This window comes from Grammomys surdaster, unplaced genomic scaffold (genome assembly GCF_004785775.1).
Source record: "Grammomys surdaster isolate TR1022 unplaced genomic scaffold, NIH_TR_1.0 171, whole genome shotgun sequence".
Classification (NCBI taxonomy): domain Eukaryota; kingdom Metazoa; phylum Chordata; class Mammalia; order Rodentia; family Muridae; genus Grammomys; species Grammomys surdaster.
Genome location: NW_021604619.1, coordinates 3223139 through 3243219, shown reverse-complemented (window position 1 = coordinate 3243219; position 20081 = coordinate 3223139). Strand labels below are relative to the sequence as shown.

General features: G+C 40.6%; 1 protein-coding gene across 1 annotated transcript in view; it reads right to left on the bottom strand.

The window, feature by feature from the left end:
* Positions 1–12926, bottom strand: part of Lmbrd1 (LMBR1 domain containing 1) — a 75424-nt gene extending 62498 nt beyond the window's left edge. Inside the window, exons 1-2 of the mRNA XM_028767236.1 lie at positions 12790–12926; positions 6366–6542 (exon numbers count right to left, since the gene is read on the bottom strand). Coding sequence (XP_028623069.1) covers positions 6366–6542; positions 12790–12849 — 237 coding nt within the window. The 5' untranslated portion in view covers positions 12850–12926. The remainder of the gene's footprint in view (positions 1–6365; positions 6543–12789) is intronic.
* Positions 12927–20081: the final 7155 nt, after the last annotated feature.

Below are 20081 nucleotides of genomic sequence, written 5' to 3'. Positions count from 1 at the left end.
AATACATAAACACTGAGCTGGCAACATGGTTCAGGGGAGAACCAGACAATCAGGAAAGACTTCCCAAAACTGTCCTAAAATGTGACACAAGGAATAAATGAGTCGGAAAGTGAAACCACGACAGGAACTCCAACAAGAACTGGAGCTGAGACCATGGAAGAACCTTACATACTAGATTGCTCTTCATGGTTTGCTCAGCCTGCTTTCTAACATACCTCGGGACCACCTAAGGGGGGGGGTCACCACCCACAAAGGGCTGGGCCCTCCCACACCAATCATTAAAAACAAATGCTCTATGATTTTGCATATGAGACAACCTAATGCAGGCAATTTCTCAGTTGAGGGTCTCTTATCCAGGTGACTCTACTTTGTGTCAAGTTGACAGAAACAGCTCAGCACAGTGACTGACCCAAGTGTACTGTACCTTTGTTAAAAAACACCTAAAAGCTAACTGAAACGCCTCATCCTTCACACCTGTTACTTAAACGGTTAAACTTTAAAATGTCATTCAAATTCATCATCTGTACAGGATAAAATCTGTACACTGCTGAGACAGAGTTTAGGTATAATGGCAAAGAGACATTCTAAAAGTCGTTTGACAACAGGCAAATGTCAAGAAAAAAAAAAAAACGGAGATTTCCAAATTACTACAGAGATAAAGTATCACAATGTTATTACAGGAGCCTTCCATCTACCCAGTTCCCACAACTTAGCATGCTGGTGATAGCCAGCCGGTAAAAACTGTAGCAGAAAAAATTCTCACATACTAAGCACAAGATAAGCGCATTCTGTGCTAAATCTAACATAAAAGTAATCTGACATATCAAGACCAACAGTATATAAATTATTTAAGTAGTGCTATCCAATGAATAACTGCATGACTTTAGGACTCTTACGGGATGCTCTGGCAACCAAGAAGCATAGCTTCCTTTTCCCGTCATGAAACAGCTATGTAGGAAATTTCAATTACTCATGGGACCCCGGAACCCAGCTTAAGGTATTCAGCGATAAGAATATTCTACTACCCCATGAGCTGCTTATAATTGCTCAGCTCAAACTAGTTGATACCTAGTTTATCTACTGACAAGATTATTCTGTCTGTCCTAGAGCAAGACAGAAGTTGAGGTATAGATGAACCTATATCCCAGTGAACTTCAGCCTGTACCTTTGATTTTAATTGAAAAGGGCTCTTTATATCAAAAAATATTCAGTGTAGCTTAATAATAAAAAAAGCAACGACAATAGCAACAAAAAACTAGAGGCAATCACTGTCCAGAGGAAAGGTGAGAAAACATATCATAAATTTGTAGCAAAAATACCATATAAATACTAAAAACTAAGGTCTTTCTAAGAGAACAAAAACGACACAGAATAGTTAGTACTTATAGAGGATGAGAGACAGAAATAAGTCGCAACCAAATGCTTAAGTGCATTTAATTTCTATATTTAAAAACAATGACATGAAAATATCCAAACACGGGGAGAAGTGGAAACTGTAAATAGGGCCTGATGCCTACTATGGTGAAGCACAGAGAAGTCTATGGACCAGGAGAGTGCTTTGCCTTGCTGTCTTAAGTACCCAGTGCTGCAGCTATCTTAAGTACCCACTGCTGCAAGTATCCACTGGTGGGAGCATCCACTGCTGGAAGCACCCATTGCCGGAGCACCCAATGATGGAAGCACCAAGTGCTAGAAGTACCCACTGCTGGAGCACCCACTGCTAGAGCACTCACTGCTGGAACACCCACTGCTGAAAGCACCCACTTCTACAAGTTTCCACTGCTAGAAGTTCCCACTGCTAGAGCACCCACTGCTGAAAGCATTCACAGCTGGAGGACCCACTGCTGGAGCACCCAAATGAAGAATGGACACAGTTGTATGTTGGGCCCCATTTCGTCCCTGGTTTGGGCCGTGAGGACAAATCCAAGCCTGGCTTGAGTTTTGAGACCTATCTCAGTCACTTCTTTACAGGGTGACTTAGCAAGATCTGTTTGGCCCTGCCTCTGCCCCCCTGTTGCTGATGTAGAGCTTTGCCATTGGCCCTGTCAGTCACCCCATATCCTCCGTCACCTTTCCCCGCCCCCTATGTCATCTCACCCCACCAAAGCTCCTCCTCCCTATGCTCTGAGTTTATATAAGCGAGAGGCTGATACGTTCAAGTTCCTACTTCGACAAGACTCCCGGCTTCGACAAGACTCCCGGCCGGGCGTGTTTCTTTGGGCCAACGACACTCACCATCCCTCTCAGCTCCAGTGAGACCCGGCAGGACCAATACCCCTCTCCTCCTCTTGCCTAGACCTTAAGGAGCTGACAGTTGTACATGTTGGCTCCTCTGAACTGAGCTCTCTAGAGATTCCTTACACAAGGCAGAAGATTAAAAAGAATTTTAATTAAGATGATCGAATCAGTGAACTAGGGGATGTATTTTTCTCTTTTTGTTACATGTTATACTCGTTTCCCAGACAACCCCTGGGAGTAGTGTTGTCCTCAGTGAAAATAACTTAAATGTGAGAACTTGGAAGTTCTATAAAAAAGGAATTTCAAAATCTAAACTAAGAATAGAAAATATAAAATTAATTTAAGGCCAAATATGCATTGAAATTTAACATCTTTTAATTTAGTGGGTTCTTCTGTCTGGCCAATTTTTAAGACAATAGGCCAAATTGTTACTTTTTAACTACAAATTTATGTAAAATAGGTAACAGAGCTCAGAACTGTTAGTGCATTTGCACTTATGTACTTCCCTGTCCCCAGTATCTGATGTTGGAAAGACTTACTTTAGAAAACCTTCCTTCTACGCCCTAATTATGTTTTATAAACCCTGGCCTCCCAAAGTAGAAATTAATGGGACCTTTACTTATTTAAACTCCAGTGGACTGGGGAACAGTCAAGAAGTAGAACTAGAGACTAATAAATTGGAATATTTCAGAAAGGTTATGAATTCCACAGATAAAAGCCAAAGAGGGTTTACACATGTATTTCTTGTGCTGTTCTTCATGATGACTTTGGAACCTCTGTGTCTGATCTGAAGCACAACACAATTCTCCCGCTCTCAACCACACCTCAGGAAAGGGATTCTAAGTCAGGAGGACTTCCTCTCTCTATGGGCATTTGGCAATGTGAGACATCAGAAGCTGGGGTAGGGCAAGGGGGTGGCGGGATACAGTGCTACAGGCATCTGGTGTAAGAGAATCAGAACAATAATGATTATCCAGGGTAAAACAGTCATTTACAGGTAGGTTCACAGTTTGAATCTAAAATATATAGAGATATATAAAATTAATATATTTAAACCTGACCTCTATCTGTATTCAAATTTTAGGCCTATCTTCTTTCAAAATATCCATACTACTTTATCCTCAACCCTTTAGTTAGAGTAGCAGAAAAAGCCCACTACGGAAAAACTCCTGGTCAAGAGAAAAGGGTCTGGGTGGAGACAGAACATCCTAGTTCTGTCTAGGGTCTGTCCCTAAGACAGTGGGCACCTTAAGCAGACAGAATTATTACCTCTTTGTTGAGATTCTTGTAATGGTTTGCATATGTTCAGCCCAGGGAATGGCACTATTAGAAGGTCTGGCCCGGTAGGAATAGGTGTACTAGCTGCCTGGAAGTCAGTATTCTGCTAGTATCCTTCAGATGAAAATATAGAATTCTCAGCTCTTCCTGCACCATGCCTGCCTGGATGCTGCCATGTTCCCACCTTGATGACAATGGACTGAACCTCTGAACCTGTAAGCCAGCCCAATTAAATGTTGTCCTTAGACAGAGTTGTTTTGGTCATGGTGTCTGTTCACAGCAGTAAAACCCTAACTAAGCCAAAAGTTGGTACCAGGTACTGGGGTATTGCTGTGATAGGCCTGACTATGCTTTTGTTTGGAGGAGTGTGGATTTGGAAAGCCATGGAGTGTTTTAAGTGGGACTTAATGGGCCATCCTAGTAGGAATATGGAAGACTTTGTTGCTATAAGTGATTTGAACTGTGCAGACCTGGCCCAAGAGGTTTCAGTGGAGAAGAACTTCAGGATGTGGCATAGAGACTGTTTCTGTGGTATTTTAGTGAAGAATGTGGCAGCTTTTTGCCCTTTCCGCCTGAGGCTAAGGTGAAGAGATTTAGATTAACTGCTTTGAAAAAGGAAGTCTCAAAACAGCCTGGTGTAAATTCTGTTGTGTGATTACTGAGGTTTAATCTTATGAAGAACGTTTTAATGAAAAGGAGCAAGCTGAGAAAGGAAAAATACAAAATATATGGTTCAAGGACTAAAGGCACACCAGGAAGTAGAATGGAGCTGAATCCTGTGTTCTAGGAGTTAACATATTATTAAGGGAGTGGCACTTTGGGACAAAATCCTACCCAGCTAAATTTAGGTTCAAGCATGGTGGTATACACCTTTAATCCCAGGAGAAAAAGCCAAGCAGATCTCTTGAGTTCAAGGCCAGTCTGGGACAAAGCAGTTCTAGGTGAAGAGAAGCTTAAGTCCAGACAGAGGAAGGAAACTAGGATTCAAACCCAGAGTCCAAGGTTTCAGACATGCTTGCCCAGAGTTCTGCCTCTGACCCACACGCCAGTCAGAAGGAAAGGCTTGAACTCCTGCTCAGGAGTATAATGAAACTCTCCCAGATTAAACTAACACAAAAGCTAAGGCTGTAGCTGACGGGTAAAGCCGAGTCCAATGCTTAGCACTGAAAAAAGAAAACAGAAACAAATGCCGAGAGAATGAATGTAGACTAAATTTTTAAAAAGAAATAACTATGATCCGGAAGATGACTAATTTAGGCATGGGTATGAAAAATCAGCAGTATATAAGAAACTTCATAAGCTCATAAAAACATTTACTTTAGAAATTTCAAGATAATGACATTTCCCTATAACATATTAAAAACTCTACATGAAAACCTAAAATCCAATCTCAGTTAAAACAATAATTACACAAGAGATAATTGCATTGCTTATAGTGTATCAGAATACTTGTGCATATTCAATATACATATATATTAATTTCACAGGTTGCAGAGAGAAAAACATCCTAGGAGTATATAATCATATACTTCCTGGATTTTATTATACTACTTCTAAATAAAAATACCCCAGCATTCTGATAACATCAGAATCATTTATCTGAGAAACAGATGTATACCCAGACCCAATCAGTAAAAAAAAACACAAAATACAGATTAAAGGAAAATAAACGAAGAGAGCTACAGACCATTGGCAAAACCACTGAAATGTGTGTTTCTTAAAGGTTCACCTTCCCTCACACAAACACAAATGAGAAAGGCCTCTGGAGGCAGAAAGCAGAGCTTCAGTCTCTTTCACATTTTCAGACTGAACCTGATTTTTGGTTTTTGCTTTGATTTGTTTTGACCCATAAAGCCATGGATAATCTAACTACCTCAGAGGGCTGCTTGTAAGTCAACAGAAGGCAATGTGTGTAAAACCTTAACATACACAATACACAGACGCCAACTACCTCTACAACACTACACTGTTTGGTACACACTAAGACTCCATTAATACTAACTGGGAGTCTGCCCTACAGGAAAAAAAAGAAATCTTAGTTTCTACAAGTGTCAGAATATATAAAAATATAGCCACAAAAATGTTAGCAACTGTTGACATCATTTAGACCAAAATCAGAGGTTTATTAAAGCAGTGTACATTACTCAAATTTTAAAATTACCACTTTATTCAAGTACCATGTGCCAGACTCGGACTGACAGACAGTATCCACTTCACACAGGCTTAACTAGGCTAATAAGAAACAAAAGAAATTTGCATAACTGAAAGAGAACATCTTCCGATCTACGCCTTTCCTCTTTAAAATGAGGAAGTCAGAAGAAAAGTAACTTGGCCAGAATTACTCAGCTGAGCCTCCCAACCTCCCAACCTCCTTCTATACCAGAAGATTATGAAGCACATTAAATGCTGTTCTGCCATTAACAAAAGCCTTCCTAAATCATTTATTTGTGGTATTAGTGGGAATAAAATCAAATATGCTGCCAAGGATTTATAAGAAGCACCAAAATAAAACCTCTTATAATGAACTTATTTTCACATTAACAAAATGGCTCCTGATACTGGGTTGTTGGACTGATAAATCTCGTATAAGGCAGTTGTCTGCATCCTGTCCACCACTGTGTTTATTCATTTCTATACTTATTTAGTCCCAGACACACAAGAAAACAGGCCTGGAGGGACTGACTGCTAGGTGGGTACAAAGCAGCAAAAGCTAAGCAGCCACATGCAAGCCAAACATGGCCACCCATGCCTATATCCTCAGCCCTGAACAGGTGCCGGCACCTCATGTTAAGTGAAACACCTGCAAGTACCCATAGGGAAGAATAATCGCACAGCATGTTACTACTTACCTTGAATGTGCCATTTTGATTTTTCATGTAAGAAACCAAAAATATATCCACCGGCAGGAGTGCTGATGTGATAAGCGCAACGGCCAGTGAAAAAATGGCTGTCACAGTGGAGACGACCTCACTTTCCCGCCGACTCTGGTATTTACGAACGTAGACCCAGCAAAAGGCCAAAATAGCCTGAAACACAGCAAAAAGAAATACTTCATTAATTTATACATTTTTGAACACTAGCATCAATGTGTACTGGAAGTTTATTTGGGCAATAGTTCTTTTTACACATGTAGGGAAAACCTTTATTAACTTGTACAAGATAGAATGTTAAAACCTGTTTATGAATGCAGTACAATTTTACTTTAGTGCACATACCTTATGAATCACAGCACACAGTTTGATAGACCCTCATCAAACACTATTAACAGCTACACACGATGTCATCCCCCTATATATCTCTCCATTCTAAAGGAAATGCACCTGAAGTTCTTTTCCAATCTGAAGGCTAAAGCATCACAGAATAGAACATGGATGGAAAGTGATTTCTGCTATGACAATCCACAGATGCCATCCACCTGAAGGGTCACTGTTATATCACCACACAGAAGCTGTAATCCAAATATTAAGGGCATTAAAGAAAAGTCAGCAACAAAGAGTCATTCACTGAAGTTTTCTAGTGAAAACGATGCCCAGAGGTAAAGAAGTTGACATCTCTAGCCAAGTGGGATCTCTCTTTTGGGATCTCTCTAGTTACTAACAAAGATCAGAGGTCATGCATGATTTGACATCATCAGGCAGCAATGGAATCATACAAAGAGGGCCTACTAAGGCAGGGTCCTGGGCCCATCTCCCAAAGGTTCAGAATTAGAAGCCCATGTGGGCTTTGAACGTCTCCATAATTGGTATGATCTTGGCAGCACTGGTCAGGTACTGGATTTTGAGCTCCTGTGCTCTATTCAACAACAGAAGTTGCAGGCATACACTAGTGGTTCTCAGCCCTGACTGTGAGGCAAACTCATCTGTAAATACCTTTAAGCATTTCAACTCCTATCAAGCTGATCAGCTTGTAAAAATCCTCCAAGCACCATGGCTTTAATGTTAGAGAAGTCGAATCTAAGTCAACAGTAAAGACCAGTGTTCTAAACAAGATCCACTAGAGTGCTGAGAAAAACAAAAATAAAAACAAAACAAACATTAATTTGTACTATCTAGTTCCAAATCTTACCACAAGATACCAAGAACAGTTTCATTACAACTGATTTGACCTAGAGTAGATGACCCCACTCTACATCCACAGCCCCTAACCATCACCACCTGGGGTCTGTAACCATCACCACCTGGGGTCTGTAACCATCACCACCTGGAGTCTGGAACCAGTACCACCTGGGATCTGGAACCAGTACCACCTGGGGTCTGTAACCACTACCACCTGGGGTCTGTAACCACCACCACCTGGAATCTGTAACCACTACCACCTGGAGTCTGTAACCAGCACCACCTGGGGTCTGTAATCACCACCACCTGGAATCCGTAACCACTACCACCTAGGGTCTGTAACACCACCACCACCACCACCACCACCACCACCACCACCTAAAATCTGTAGCCACCACCACCTGGGGTCTGTAACCACTACCACCTGAGATCTGCAACCACTACCACCTGGGGTCTGTAACCACCACCACCACCTGGGATCTGCAACCACCACCACCTGAGGGTCTGTAACCAACACTAACACCTGGGATTTGTAGCCACCACCACCTGGGATCTGTCCCTACAGTTTCTGTCATTTCTAGAGAGTCACTGTGTATGTAAGCTACATCTCAGCTTTTGAGATGGCTTCTTTCACTTGGCTCAATGCATCTGAAATCCATCAAAGTTACACACCCATCCCACACAGTGCTGCCATTTCAACACTGTCATTTACAAAAAGGAAGAAAATAATTAAGTTTAAAGAAGCTAGATGTTAGGCCAATAAATACATAAATAAATAAAATCACAAGAAAAACTAAGCTTGAACTCTGGTTTACATGTTCAATTTTTTTGTTTTGTTTTAAGAAAGTTATTTCTCATAAAATGTTATATTAACATGTAATAAGTGTTTTAAAGTGAACTCAAATTCTTGTAAACATTCCTCAAGTTTGTTCTAAACTCACTGGATGATGAGACTTATCTATCTATACTTAGCTACACTAATAGTAACGTTCAGTACATTCTACATAGACGTCAAGAAAGAGATTAGCATTTTTACCAAGCTGACAGTGATAGGTATCACAGAGAACGCATGCATTAACCACAGAGAGACAAGTTACAAGAGAAGCCAGACAGAATCAACAAGCAAGAGGTTTCACCTTTTACTACTTTAAAACAGCTCAAAACTTTTCCTTTAGGTTATGCTACAGATGACAACAGTAACTGTATCATCAAATGAACCAACCGTCCCAACAAGAATAAAAGACAAGAATAGAGAACTTTCCTAACAGGTTTTCAAGATTAACCAAGCTATAGTGTAGTACATTCTTTAGGGGATGGTAACTGCTTAACAAATAGCATTGTTAAATTAGCCATTAACAAATAGTTAATGGCTACAAAGTAACACTTCAGAGCATTTTGTTTTCCTTTAAAAAGCTATTATTAAAAATCAAAGAAAGATGGTAAAGTAGAGCTACAACTCTTCCCAATTTGGACTTAATTGTCCTGGGCATTTGGAATGTTAATATCTCCCTAGGTGGTTTTAATAAGTGGTCAAGGTTAGGAACCAATGGGGCATAGGAAAGAATCCTTAAGAGTTTTGTCAAACTAAGATGCAGAGCTGTTTCCAGGGAGCTTGGGTGGGATGGGGAAAGGCCATAGAGTGTGGAGTTCTAACAGATCCATAAACAATACCTACACTTTAAAGAACAAGAGTAAATCTGCTTTACAGATAGGGAATTGCCTCTGTAAAATGGAAAGGTGAAGTGAGCCAAACTCCTGAGGATTTGGGGAACTCAGTAAGGTGCCTACATGTAGCATAGTGAAGAGATTAAGAGCATCAGATGCCAACTGTAACTATTCTGTATGTGGCCCAGGAAACTAAAGTCCATATTGCTTGTCCAGTATCATAAAAAAATAAAAGGAGGGAACAATTATTTCTTAATCTTTTTGTATACTATTGGCATTAGTTCTCAAAGTATAAAGTCTCCAAACACTCGATGTTTCTAGGACAATTTTTAGATATTTAAAAGTTGAAAACTATTCTCATAATGATGTGTCATTTGCCATTGTGCTGGCTAACCTTGTGTCAACTTGACATACAAATTATGCCTCAGTTCCAGTTGTAAGGCATGTTCTTAATTACTGATTGATGTGGGAGGGCCCAGCACATCATGGGTGGGACCATCCTTGGGCTGGTGGTCCTTAGTTCCATAAGAAAACAGGCTGAGCAAGCCAAGAAGAACAAGCCATGAGGAGCAAGCCAGTAAGCAGCACCCCTCCATGGCTTCTGCATCAGCCCCTGCCTCCAGGTTCCTGCCCTGCTTGAGTTCCCGTCTTGACTTCCTTCGATGAAGAACAGAGCTGTGGAAATATAAGCTAAATAAACCCTTCCCTCCTCAAACTGCCTTTTGGTCATGTTATTTCATCACAACAATAGAAACCCTAACTAAGACAGTCATTTTAAAAACCAGTTCTGACATTTGGGCACATTTATAGACCACTTCCTGAGGAGTAGGTGGGGGCGGGGGATACACAGGGATTGCTGTCATATTATCATGAAACAAGATCCTAACTGTCCTAGCTTTTGCATTCTTCACCACTACATACAAATACTAACAACAACATAACTACTTATTATTTTGTTTGATGAAGCAATAAAAATTCATTAAATTTCAACCCGTAAGTTTTGAACTCTGTTCAGTAAGATAAAAAGCATGTATAATGACCTGCTCTATACCAAAGTGTGATGTTGGTTACCAGACAAAGCTCCTTAAAACCCTAAGAGCTGAAAGCCAATCTTCCTGACCCAATGGCATTCTTTATTTGAAAAACAACTGAAACACTAAAGTGACTTACACTTTAGTTTTTAGTGGTACTTCTCAAGTGAGCAATAAAATATGACTTATAAAACCTACAGAGGGTTTAACCAGCATAGACATTGTAGCCAAAGCTGAGCTTGTCCCCAAGAGTCATAAGTGGAAGGAAGTTGTCCTCCTGTCACCACCCACACATTATGGTGCACTCTCTCATGCATGAACACAGGCACATGCACCTGCACTGACCCCACCCCAGCCCCAAGACCAGCACACATACACACCATCCAAATGTAAAGTGTAATTTAAAACCTCAAGCTTTTGAGTGACAAAAATTTGGAAAGCTTGTACACAGTAGTGTGAGCTTGACAACTTTTCAATACTTAGAACGTCTCAGGACATTTCTGACGAGGTCTGTATTGATTTAATAAGTGTAGTATAAGATGTTGCATAATTCAGTATATCCATATTTAGGAGATGAATCTTATTAGGTACCACTAAGTCCTGAGTAGCAAACAGAGACCACATAATGAAGCCAGGAACGGGCAAAAGATCCACTCAGTATTCAAGTTGGACAAATGGCCTTGAATATAGGAGAAGAAAATGCTCACTGTCCCATGCCCACTGCCACAGAACCTGAAGAAACTGGCACGCGCTGGCTTTTCGTGCAGCCACAAAGAACATCCCCAGCTATCAAAACAGTCCTCTAGTTCTGGCTAGATTTTGTACACACACTTCAACCAAAATAACTTTCTTCAGGAAGAAACAAAAAGCAGACATGAATACAGCTCCTTTCTAATAAGCCAAACACTAAATGGACTGATAGTAATTAAATTTTTAATGAATCATTTTTTGCACCTCGAAAATGTTACTTCTTGAGGCTGGTGAGATAGTTCAGGGGTTAAGAGCACTGACTGCTCTTCCAGAGGTCCTGAGTTCAATTCCTAGCAACTACATGGTGGCTCACAACCACCTGTAATGGGGTCTGATGCCCTCTTCTGGTTTGTCTGAAGACAGCTACAGTGTACTCACATACATAAAATAAATATATATGTAAAAAGAAAGAAAGCATACTTCTCTACTCTTGGGTTGTTCCTAATGCAATGTCACAAGCTAACCAAAGACTACATTTCCACTGGCACTTTCTTTCAACAGTATCCTCTCCTAAGTCCTATTTCTCTTACAAAATCATATTTTCTCTTTCAATGCTTAAAATCTGTTTCCTAACTTACAATCAGTCCCCTCTTAAAAAGCCATGTATTACTTTGTTTGTATCCTCCTAGGTAAAAACAACTATATCCACAATAAAACTATATCCACAGTAAAATTACTGTGCTTTAAATGCTTTTCCATTAATCAAGATAGTCCAACCATACTTTCCTGCTGGTTACATGATTATTTTTTTCTAAACGAATGGGCAGGAAAAGCCAGTGAATTCTCCGAGTATAGGGCTAGATAGCTTTGGACAGGCCACCTATAACCTCTGGGATTTCCCATTCCAGGACACAAGTTAAGCATGGCCCCTGGCAATGGGATTTGTGAAAGTGAAGGGAGCATGCCAGTACTGAAGACTGAATTTAGGATCCCTGAACATGCTAGGCAAGTGCCGTGTGTGAATCTATGTGTGTGCGTCTGTATTACCAGATGAAAAAGCTGAAAAACGTGACTAGCTGAACATACTACTCAAGTGTCAGTGTAGGGAATGTGAAAAAAAAAAAAACATCAAACGAGTGTCAAAATGCAAACACTAAGCAACCATAGGACTAAAGTCTCTATAGTGTGGGGGAGGGATTTGACAATATGAAATATCTTAAGAGAAGCAAACTAAACAAAGTCAGAAAGTAATAACCAGGTCACACTGGGCCATTACAGTTAGGTTTTGTGCACTCAATGATCACTGTCTGGAAAAGAAGGCACCTGGGGTCAGACAGGTAGTAACCAACCTCCTGCCTGGACAAGGTGCTCTACACCGTTCTAAGTGGAATGTAATACCTAGAACGTGACACTCGCGTCATCAAGGCAGAATCGCACGTACAATGGGCGCGGGGAAAACTGAGGACTTACTACCCCAAGAGCTGGAGCATAAGGGGAAAAGGAGGCATTTAGAAAAACAAACAAGACTATGTCAGTGCCCAGGAGTCTGGCTCAGAGGCGGCGAGAACTCCAATCAAAGCTGTCACCACTCTGAGGGTTGCTTGCCCCCAAACCCACCCGCCAGCCACATTCTCAGACCAGAGACAGAAGCTGGCTGAAGTTAGGAGACCTCAGGGGATCAGTTCCTCTCCACCTTCCTCAGGGGATCCTCGTAGACCCAGCAGAGAGCAGGGTGGGCGAGGAGGGTCTCCGAACTCGCGAGACCAACGCTGGTCCACCCTCCTCTTCCTCACACCCCGTCACCCCGGGAGAACTCGGAGCGCCTCCCCTACCAGGAGCAAGAGGCCGAAGATGCACCAGCCGATCACCAGCTCGGCCGCCGCCGCCGCCATCTTCGCTTCCGGTCCAGATAAACCCAAAGTGGAAGGGAGGGAAGGGACGGGACGAAGAGGGACCCGGAACTGCGCAGCCTAAAGGTTAAAGGGGCGGAGGGGCGGAGCGGAGGGTTACTAAGGAGACCCAGCCCGCGAGCGTCCCCTGGCGACCAGCCGAGCCGGGGCGGGGCGCGCCCGACGCACCGTGACGTCACCACGCTGCCCGCCCACGCGCGGATTGCGTTCTGTCTGGTCTGGCTGGCGCTCTAGAAGCTTTACCTTGGCAGGACTCTGTACCTCTGAATGTCGAGTGAAATGTACGGATTTTCGTTGCTTCCCCAAACAGGATTTTGATCCCATTATGCAATCGGAAGTCATCCTGGTGCAGGAATGACTCAGAATACAAGAATGTCACTTGCCCAGATGACTTTTATAATTTGCTGGTGACCAGGCCACGTCATTGCTCGGCTGGGCACTGCGTTACCATGTGATGTTTTTTTCATCTGCACATACCTGTCAATCTCCATGATGGTTTCATGCAAATAAGAAGACATCCGAGTCTATGAATTGTAGGTGCTAATAATATTCTCAAGTGAACAAAACAGAAATTGTTGTTGTGAAGCTAAGGGAAAACTTGGGATGCTTGCCTGAGTCTCGTGGCGTATTAGTGCATATTTAAATTGAATAAACAAACCCTAGCATTATGTTTAGTTTTGATTGTGGACATTTGTCTGTGGGCTTAATACAATGCAGAACCATCTGGGAAGACTCTCAATGACATATTGTCTAGACAACATTGGCCTGTGAGCTTGTGAGGGATTTTGTTTATTGGGTTAACTCAGTTGAGAAACCCCAATGTGGGTGGTAATATTTCACATCCCTGGATTAGAGCTGGGCACTTAGTAAGCATGCAGAATCGTTGCTGTCTGCGCTTGACCTTGGATGTGAGTAGCTACCTCAAGTTTCTGCTGTCTTTAACCTCACCACAACAATGGACTGAAACCTTGAATTGTGAACCCAATAAACTCTTCCACCCTTGGGAAATTAAGACACCTAGGATGTAGTCAAAACAGTTTACGAACTCCATCACTCCGTCGTCCCTACAGTTTATTCCACGGTGATATTATTCACTTTGGTCTTTTTTCTGACTGGAAGTCTGTAGTCATTAAGAGTTGGGTAGAAGAGTAGAAATGAGAAGAAAGTGGAAAAAGAACGAGTTTTATATGAACCAATCTCGTCACAAACTCTCTGGTGTAAGTAGGTACACATCTCTGAGATCTCTTGTGTGTTCCTTAAACCATGCTAAAAGCACTTCTTCGAGCCAATGTCTTTTAACCCTTCTCTAGTAGGTTTCCTGGTTAGAGGAGGTATCTAAAACCATCCCCATTGTCTTTCAATGGTCCAAATCCTCTTTTGAAAACAATCATATAATGAAGAATTTGGTGAGCACAAGCTCTTCCACGGTGAAGCTGCATCTCCTTAGTTCTGCCTTGGAACAAATCAGGTATTTTTGCATATTTTTGCATATTTCTATAGGATTCAGATCTCATTCCACAGTGTTTGGGCCTGAGTCAGACAATACCTTTCGGTATATCTTAGCATTATGTTTATCTTCAAATTCTCTAAATAGGTTCCTTGAGACCTCTTGCATTAGCCAGTTTTCCACCAATAAAAAAAAGTACTTGAGATAATCAACTTGTAAGTCTTATTCTGGTTTACAGTTTCAGGAGTGACAACCCATGGTTATCTGATCCACTGCTTTGTCTCATGGTGTCTTGTATGGTATATTATGTAAAACTGTGTGGTAGAGAAAAACTTTACCTCATAGAGACTGAAAAAAAAAACAATAGAGGAAGAGACTGAATCTACTTGTGGTGGTTTTATAGCTCCAAGTCCTCTGTTTCCTCCCTAAAGTGTCCAGGCACCACCGATGTACACCAAGCCCAAAGGATAAAGAGGAGTCCAGAACCAGTGGTGGCTACAGGACTCCAGTCTGGCTGGGAGTGTCAAGGAGAAGGCTGCCATCTCCAAGGATTTTAATGAACACCTCTCTTAGATGATCTTAGCTTGTGTGCATACCTTTATGGACTTGTACGCATACACTTTATTCAGGGTGGACAAGGGCTGTATGTAAACCTTGAGGATTGGGAAGAAGTTTTCAGGGTGAATATAAAACCATTGGCTAGAGTTTAAAGTACAGGGAATGTTCCTTTGCATGGAGAGGCATTCCAAGAATCCCAGGTACTTGCTAGGCAGGTTCTTATCAGAAAAGAGGAAGCTGGACTTGTAGGTCAGCCAAGGACTACTCAACCTTTCCCAGGTAGAAGGTTGGGGCAGGGGGCTGGACTCCTCAGACAAGGTCAAAGAAGGGGAAGCCCTGCAGGTAAAGGGAGTGTTCCATTTTGTGCAGAGCTCAGAGGAGGTACCCTGGCATGATAGACTGTCACGTTAATTAGCAGGCTTTCCCCACAGATTTGAATAGGTATGGCCCCAATGAACTCATGTATTTGAATGCTTGGCCTATAAGGAGTGACACTATTAGGAGGTGTGGCCTTGTTGGAGGAAGTGTGTTATCCTGTGTTGAGGAGGGGCTTTGAGGTCTCCTATGCCCAAGCTACACCTATTGTGGCACCTAGTCTCTGTTTGCTGCCTGCGAATCAAGATGTAGAGAACTCTCAGCTCCTCCAGCACTATGTCTGCCTAAGTACTGCCAGGCTTCCCATCATGCTGATAATGACCCTCTGAAACTGGAAGCCAGCCCCAATTAAATGTTTTCCTTTATAAGAGTTGCTGTGCTTATGGTGTCTCTTCACAGCAATGAAACTCTAACTAAGACACCTCTCAAAGGTCATGCCTTTGGTGGACTAAGTTTCATTAGGACCCACATTCTACCGGTCTTTCCACCTTCCAAAAGCACTGCATTCTGGGAGATTTCATCTCCTTCAATACTCACGTGTTTGTCTCACGTTCCAGATTCAAGTTGTAGATATCTGAGGTTGCTTCCAACCAGTTGGTTGTTTTTCCACAAATGATTACTACATCACACAAATAGGCATCTATTGCTCTCAGTCAGCAGCATGGAAGAGTGCATAATTTAAAATCAAAGCTCTGCGTTAGGTTGTAAAGCTGACTGCGAGGGAAATTTCCAGGCAAGTCGAGCAATTCGTGCTCTTAACTACTGAGCCATCTCTCTAGCCGGCTTGTTGTTTTCTTAAAGGCAGGTTAAACTTACAGAATGATTCCAAAGTAGGATGGTGTATAACTAGCTTGGCTGGAAGGTCTGTTCTCCCAAAGTTCAATTTCTTTAAATGTAAGAGATATTTTCATAGAAATCTATGGCTATGATGAGCCAAAGGGAGAGAGACAAGTGGGAGAGTGGCCTGGAGGGAGGGAAAGTGATATAATTCTGTTTAAATTAAATATAGATAGATAGAGAGGGGCTGGAGAGATGGCTCAGGGTTAAGAGCACTGACTGCTCTTCCAAAGGTCCTGAGTTCAATTCTCAACAACCACATGGTGGCTCACAACCATCTGTAATGGGATCTGATTCCCTCTTCTGGTGTGTCTGAATACATGAGAACTAGTGTACTCATATACATTAAATAAATAATTAATAAATTAAAAAAAACATTAAAAATAAAGATAGGTAGGTGTGTGTACGTATGTATGTATGTGTGACACTGTCTCTCAGGTGATTGTAAACCTGATCAGATTGACATAAAGTGTCAAAAGAATGTAACCTCTGCTGAAGTGGGTTTTACTGTGAATTCCCTTGGTCTAAACAGGATGACTAGAGCAAAAAAAAAAAAAATTTTTTTTTTATCCTCAAATACTCAAAATATACACTAGAGAGTGTGTACAGGGCTCAGGAGATACACATATGGCCCATAATGTGCCTTTTATGAAGTATTTTTGGAAGAAAACAAAATTAGATTCTGATTAAATGACATAAACTGGAAGAGAAAAGTATATATATATATATATACACACACATATATACATATATATGTATATATATGTACATACATATATATGTATATATATGTACATACATATATATATATACATATATATATATATATGAATTAGTAGAAAGAATAAAAGGCATTGAATGTATTAATAAAGAGGAAAGATGGGCAAGGGAGAAGAAAAAGTGATGTCATTTGGATATAGTAAATAGAAGGATGGTCAGACTTGCTGTCTTCAAAAGCTAAGACATGGAACAGAGAGGTTTCTCTGGGCCTGCAGCTGGAAAGCTGAAGTAGGCTGACCCATGCCCACTGGAGAAGGGACTCGGACTTAAAGGATCTCATGGAACTGAGCAGGGGCTTAGTTCTGCACTGAGTCAGGATAACTGCATAAAAGGAACTGAAACCTGGATATGGCTTGTGCCTGAAATTACAGTGAAGCCACAGTGAAGTTCAGCTATGTATCCAAATTAACTGTATACAGTTATATGTCCAAATGAACTATTTACCGTATACCTGGATGTTGACATTTTCACTTTAAAAAAAAAAAACAAACTAAGCATCGTTAAGTCAAATTCGTGAGATGCATTACTTTCTTGGCAACTGAAAACACTGGGACTAACTCTAAATAAGCTTTAAAATTTGTCTTTCTGGCTGTCATTTTGTCTCAAAGATAATCCTCCTTTTGAGTGACAAATTCTTTCCTTAGCTGTTTTAATTCTTTCAGCCAGGTCACACTGAAGTTTTGCTGTCTGGTGACTTTGCACATGTCGGTCTTGATTCACAATGTGTTTATAGAGTATTTAGCTCTCTGGGCTCCAGGTTTTCCTTATACTTAATCTTCTGTCCAAAGGATTTAGGAGTGATCTAGGGTGAAGATTGATGTGGGATCGAGGGACTACAGCATGCCCGCCTTTTCTTTCCAATACTATATATCTTTCCCCTGGAAGCTATTCCTCTGCCAGCTCCCTTAATTTCTTATCACAGCCCTAGGAAGTTTCTTCTTTTCCTTGAGAAAGGGGCTTGATTGTGTTCATAAGGTCCTCCACACATATGGCTGTTGGGCTCATTGGGTTCTGGGAGCACATTTGCTCATTTATATATAAACCAGTTAGGAGCCACAGGATTTTGCACCGGAGCCAACTTATGAAAAATTGCACTTATGTCTACATTTTCCTTTCAAGATCAAGATTTCTTTTCACACCAATGTATAAGGTACATTTCAAACATAGCACATCTATTTCACTGGAGGTGAAAAAAATGGCAAGAAGAAAATGCCACTAAAATGTTAATACCTAGGTGTTTTTTTTTTTTAAATTTAAAAATGCACGGGCAACCTCCCAACTCATCATCCTAAAATTAGGTTGCACACAGTATGGTTATGTGGATTCTGACATTCACTTTTTCGTGTTTCTGCAGTGATGAGCTCGTAGTGGACGCTGTTCATAGATTTCTAGTGGAACAAGTGTTTCCACGTGGACTGGCAATGCATGGTAGTCGCCTTAAGAGTTTTCTTCTGCCTAAAAGGGAAATGATTTATTCATAGTTTAGACATGTTAAAAAATCATTTAATGCCTCCAAGTGTTTTTCATTATCAAATCTCAAACTTGCTACTTGTGTGCCTTAAGATTATATATATATATATACATATATATACATATATATATATATATCCACATATATACATCCGTGTATCTCCTTATACACACACACACACACACATAGATCCTTGTATATACAGTTTAAAACACGTCAAAGTAAGCTTGTAAGTAGACCTCATGATTTTTAAAAGACAGAGTTTAACTCATGACATTTAAAATTATCCATAGTGTACTCAGTGATTTTAACAAGAGATGCTTTTGATTTATTTATGTATTTGGTAACATATGTTGCTCTTTTTCTTAACAATAGGATTCCTCTCCTGATGTGAACATCTGTTCTTTTCACAATGCACTTTTGTTTTCTTCCTGGTTGCAGAATTTGTTACCTTAAAACTGAATTCAAATTGTAACCTTCTGTATTCAATTTCTGCATGCTAATGGTTTATAGATTACATAGTTTTATGAAAACCTTGTCAGAATTTATGGAGCTAAAGCAGTGGTTCTCAACGTGTGGGTATTGACCACTTTGGGGTTTGAATGGCCCTTTCACAGGGGTCTCCTAAGACCACCAGAAAATGAAAATATTTACATTATGATTGATAATAGTAGCAAATTTACAGTTATAAAGAAGCAGCAAAAATAATTTTGTGGTTGGGGGGTCACCATAACATGAGGAACTGTAGTAAAGCACCCCAGCAATAGGAAGGTTGAGAAGCACTCAGCAAAAGTATCTCATGTCTAATTAATCATACTTGCAACTTATGAAGCAATTCAAATATTAATCGACAAATTATAGACATTTCATCCTTATACTTTTCGAATATCAAATTTTGTAAAATTTTCTAATTGTAGAAAGAAACTGTGGATTTCAACTTTCATATTTGAGTCTTAGCTTAATATGTTTAAATAAAATATGTGAAACATTTATATTAGGGTTAGGAAGGGCTTTTAGGTATAGGTAACATTGTGAAATATTATAAAAGTTGAAAAATTTAGCAGACATACCAGCGAGTAAGTAAACATTCCACCAAGGGAATAAATAGGATGCACAACAACACAGTACCATGAAATACCATGTTTGGTACTGGGCAAAGTCACTATGACTTTAGTCAACTAGAATTGGCCATTTCAAGATGAGATTGCAAATGGATTTATGTATATGACTAAGAAACTCAACCTTCACATTCAAAAGGGTGATTTAAGAGTTTGAAGACTATTCACAAAGATGTGAGCAGGATAGAGGTAAACTGGCCCAGGGGTTAGTAGGGCAAGCAAGAATATACTACCATTCCTAAGAGGACATTGTTTTCCTAAATAGGAAATAGCTTTAATAGACAGAATACATATATTTAGAATAGAGCTACCTAGCAGCCGTAGAGAGTATCAATAAATACTTATTCCTCACCATCTTATCTTGGGTCAACGCCCCCTTTAAATGAACTTAACAGGAAGACAAAGGGCATGGGGATGTATTTTGGTTCAAAGTCTTATAATATTCAACCTCCTGGGGTTCCCAAAAGGTGAAGAGTGGGAAGTACACCCGGGGAACAAACAGAAATACTCAGAAGAAGAGTTAAGATTTCTTAGAGTCATAGAGGACACGCAGAGTCCTGGTGAAGGCAAAGAGGGGATCTCATTTCTCATAGATTCTATGATGTGCAGTAGTGGAAAAAAATCTTAT